Source organism: Citrus clementina, unplaced genomic scaffold (genome assembly GCF_000493195.1).
Source record: "Citrus clementina cultivar Clemenules unplaced genomic scaffold, Citrus_clementina_v1.0 scaffold_4, whole genome shotgun sequence".
NCBI lineage: Eukaryota > Viridiplantae > Streptophyta > Magnoliopsida > Sapindales > Rutaceae > Citrus > Citrus x clementina.
In genome coordinates this window covers 16,193,843-16,197,790 of record NW_006262274.1, presented here as the reverse complement: position 1 = coordinate 16,197,790, position 3,948 = coordinate 16,193,843, and the positions used below count along the sequence as shown (strand labels likewise).

General features: G+C 35.9%; 1 protein-coding gene across 1 annotated transcript; it reads right to left on the bottom strand.

Annotated features, from left to right (window-relative positions):
- Positions 1 to 652: 652 nt before the first annotated feature.
- LOC18045451 (trifunctional UDP-glucose 4,6-dehydratase/UDP-4-keto-6-deoxy-D-glucose 3,5-epimerase/UDP-4-keto-L-rhamnose-reductase RHM1) lies at positions 653 to 3,189 on the bottom strand. The gene is made up of 2 exons (XM_024186683.1): positions 1,585 to 3,189; positions 653 to 1,493 (listed from the first exon to the last, which is right to left on the bottom strand). Exons 1-2 carry the CDS (start codon positions 3,178 to 3,180, stop codon positions 1,029 to 1,031), a joined length of 2,061 nt encoding a protein of 686 aa, XP_024042451.1. The 5' UTR covers positions 3,181 to 3,189; the 3' UTR covers positions 653 to 1,028.
- Positions 3,190 to 3,948: the final 759 nt, after the last annotated feature.

The window sequence follows — 3,948 nt, the reverse complement described above, 5'->3', positions numbered from 1 at the left end:
AAAATTTTGTAAAATTATAATTTTTAATAAAAATAATTATTAAAATTTTATAAAATCTAAATTTAGTAAAAATCAGTTGAGCACCTCTATTTGGGATTTATTTTTTATTAAATTTAAGGATATTTTTATGATTATAATTTTTAATTTTAAAAGTTTTATAAGATAAAATAGCATTTTAATTTATTTTGGGGTAAAATTATCATTTTATTAAAATTATTTAATAGTGTTAATGCAAAAGTGGCTAGTTGATACAAATGTAAAAAAAAAAAAAAGTGGTGTAAAATACATATTAAAATTTTGTAATGGTTGGATGAGCATCAGACAAAATAAAAATGGTGCAATGATAATTTCTCTTTTAATAAATAAATACCATCAATTATCTCTCAGTCTGTCAAGTAAACGCACCATTAATTCTTTTCAACTTTGACATTTTGAGATAAAAATAGAAGTGGATGATGAATGGATAATTTAAATCTAAATATTCCAGTGGTGACTTGTCCCTTGCCTGTACTTTTCCAATTTTAATGTGTTCTTGTTTAGGGTTCAAAGAGTTTATCTACAATTCGCACCAAGTTGACGACGTCAAAACAATCTCTCTACTCACTCCAAAAGATCCATGATATTAGCCATTATGCCCTCAAACGCAGTGCAAGACCAAATGATAAAAGTGAAGTAAGAGAAAATTACAGGAGAATTGCTTCACATTATTAATCTGAAGAGCCACTAGACATTTATTAAATAAATAGCCTCGTAACTTAACTTCCAAGAAATAGCTGCAAGCTAAAAAGATATAATGCATCCTCTCCTCGCGACAAGGGCCAACCTAAGATTAAATAAACAGAACCACCAAATGAAATTTTCTTAGCTAGCTATCATACGGATATGGAAAGAGTGGAACACATAGATGTTAAAGTTAAACTAAAGCTGATGATTGATTACAAAAATAATAATGGTTCAGTCTATCAGAAACACCATTACCCAAAGAAGTGCGCGGGGATCAATCTGAGGGTTTTGCATTCATGGAATGCTTATTTTGCCACTCTACCAAAAGTGGATTTCTTGTTGGGTTCGAAGACATTTTTTATCAGCGACTCCTTGATAGATAACAACTCAGGGAACTCCTTCTTCAACTTAGATGCATCGAGTTCATTGTTGCTTCGAGGGGCAACAATAACCTTAGCCTGTTCTTCGAGTGTGAAATTAGTCCACTTAAAACCAGGGTCTATGTAGGCCTTGTACATCTCTAGAATCTCATTGTGACTCACAACACCAGGGTTTGTGAAGTTCCATATACCACTCAAATTCCTTTTCGCCATCTCAACTGAAATTGGTAGAAGCTCATCCAAGATAGTCATGCTATTAGGAATGTTCACCACTTTGTTATACCGTGAAATCTTTGTGATAAAGTTACGCGGATTGTTGAGATCAGACGAAATAGGCATTCGGACTCTGAGGGTACAAACATTATCATATTCTTTCAAAAGCTCTTCAACCTAGCACAATAAATTTAACAAAAAATGAACAATACTCAGTCAGTTGTGAAATTAATTAAGAGAAATTATAAAGAGGAGTAGATGACGTTACCATGGCTTTGGTTTTAGAATAGAAAGAGCCAGTGAAATTGGGTTTGTCTTCCTCCTTGAACCCAATTCCCGTACCCTCTGGATGCTTAGCATCATATTCGAAAATACAACCAGTAGCGTAATTCATCATAAGTAGGCCATTCTCTCTGCAGACATCTGCCAAGGTCAATGTGCCTACAACATTGGTGCGAATTGTCTCAGGCTTATGAGTTTCACACCAATCCACATTGGGTCTTCCAGTCACTCCAGCCGCATTGAAGACATGAGTTGGCTTCACATTTTGAATATCGGCCAAGAGTTGTGACCTGTTCTCTAAGCGTCCCTTTCCATACTCGAAGGGTATCCCTTGCTTTTCACAAATCTTCGAAAGAAGGCCCCCTATCCACCCCGTTCTCCCATAAATCAAGAACTTCAGGGATGGCTTCTGTCTAGAGGAATTGCTCTTGGAAGCTCTAACCACCATTCGGCTCTGGCTAGAATTATTTATCTTGAGCATGAAAGTAGTATCATGTCCATCAACTTTCCCTTCAATTGCAGGTGCCATTGACGTTCTTGGATGAGGGAGAAGAGCACCACTAACATCACCCCACCAATCAGGATTGCTGATGTACCATTTCATTGTCTTTTGCAGACCCTCTTCCCAGGTAACCCGCTCATACCAACCTAATTGTTTCAGCTTTTGAACATCCAAGAAATACCTCTGGTCATTAAATGGCCTATTCTCCACAAACTTAATCTGAGTATCTGGGTTCAAAGAGAAAAGTTTGCAGATGTCTGTGGCCACATCAATCACTCTCCTTTCTTTCTTCGTCCCAATATTGTACACATGGCCTACTTCTCCTTTGTGGAGAATAGTATCAAATGCCTCAGCAACATCCTCACAGTAGAGATAACTCCTCACATTTGATCCATCCCCATGAATAGGAAGAGGCTTTCCTTTCATAGCCAAGAGGATGAATTTTGGAATCAGCTTTTCAGGAAATTGATTGGGCCCATACACATTGTTTCCTCTAGTAGTAATCACAGGCAAGCCATACGAACGCCCGTAGGCCATGACAAGCATCTCGGCCCCAGCTTTAGTGGCAGAATAAGGGTTTGTCGGCAAAAGCTGAGAAGCCTCATGGTTCCCCACCACGGCATCCTCGTCAGTTTCCCCATAAACCTCATCAGTGCTGACATGGATAAACCTCTTGATTTGCCCTGTGATCTTGCAGGCTTCGAGAAGAACATGTGTTCCATAAATGTTGTTCTTAGTGAACTCAAAGCTGTTGCCGAAGGAGTTGTCAACATGGGTCTGAGCAGCAAAGTGCATAATGGTATCAATCTTTTCGGTTAGGAGAATGAAGTGAACCAAGTCAGCACTAGCGACATCTCCCTTGATGAACTTAAAGTTCGGAGACAATCGCGAGGGGTTCAGGTTCTTGAGGTTTGAACAGTAATCAAGTTTGTCAAGAACAACAATCTTGTACTCCGGGTAGTTCCCAATGAGACGGTTGCATACATGGGATGCAATGAAGCCAGCAGCTCCAGTAATAAGAATGTTCTTCGGCGTGTAAACAGTAGCCATTCCAACAACAGCTTCTACACATTCCAACATCAAGGAGATTTCACTTAAGAGCAAGTATCATTAAATTATAGCTTTAAATCTCTCTGAGAATTATTTTTTCCCACTTAATGTTTCATCTTTTATCATTTTATCACTAAACCACTAAAGTTAGCAGAATTTTTAACAAAAATAATAGTAAAAGTCTTCTTTAACCCTAAACCACATAAGTGTAATTTAGCCCTTCAAATTAAAAAAAACATTATAAAATTAATTATATAAAAATAATAATATTTTTATTAATTAATTATTTTATATATCCAAACTAATTAATCGATAAAATTATAAATATTATATCATGTAAAATTCTTAAAATATGGAATATATTAAAATTCCTAAAATAACCTTGTGACATTAGCAATTCATTAATGAAGTTAACTGATTGGTAATAAAATTATAAAAACTAGATCATCAAGTGAAAAAAAAAAAAAACAGTAAGTAATGATAATATCCCTTAAATTGTACGATCATAAACACCCACGTCACTCTTACACCAGAAGCACAAACAAAAATTATACTCAATTAACAGTTTAAAAACAAAAGCTTAAACTAAAATTTCCCCGTAACATTGTCCAGAGAAACGAACAGAACAGAACAGAACTAACCAGATCTGTTAAAAAAAAAAAGAAACTACACTACATGTCTAGATCAAAGCGATTAAGAACACAATTATATAGCAAGATCACAATCATTTAAGTAACCCCTCTTGCACAGATAAGTTCCCCCACTCCATCATCACAAGATCTAGCAGAGTAATGCAAA

Coding starts and splice junctions, on each gene's coding strand:
- LOC18045451 (XM_024186683.1), bottom strand. CDS start 3,180: ATGTTGGAATGTGTAGAAGCTGTTGTTGGAATGGCTACTGTTTACACG. Junction 1,494..1,584: donor ATTCTAAAACCAAAGCCATG/GTAACGTCATCT, acceptor TTATTGTGCTAG/GTTGAAGAGCTTTTGAAAGA.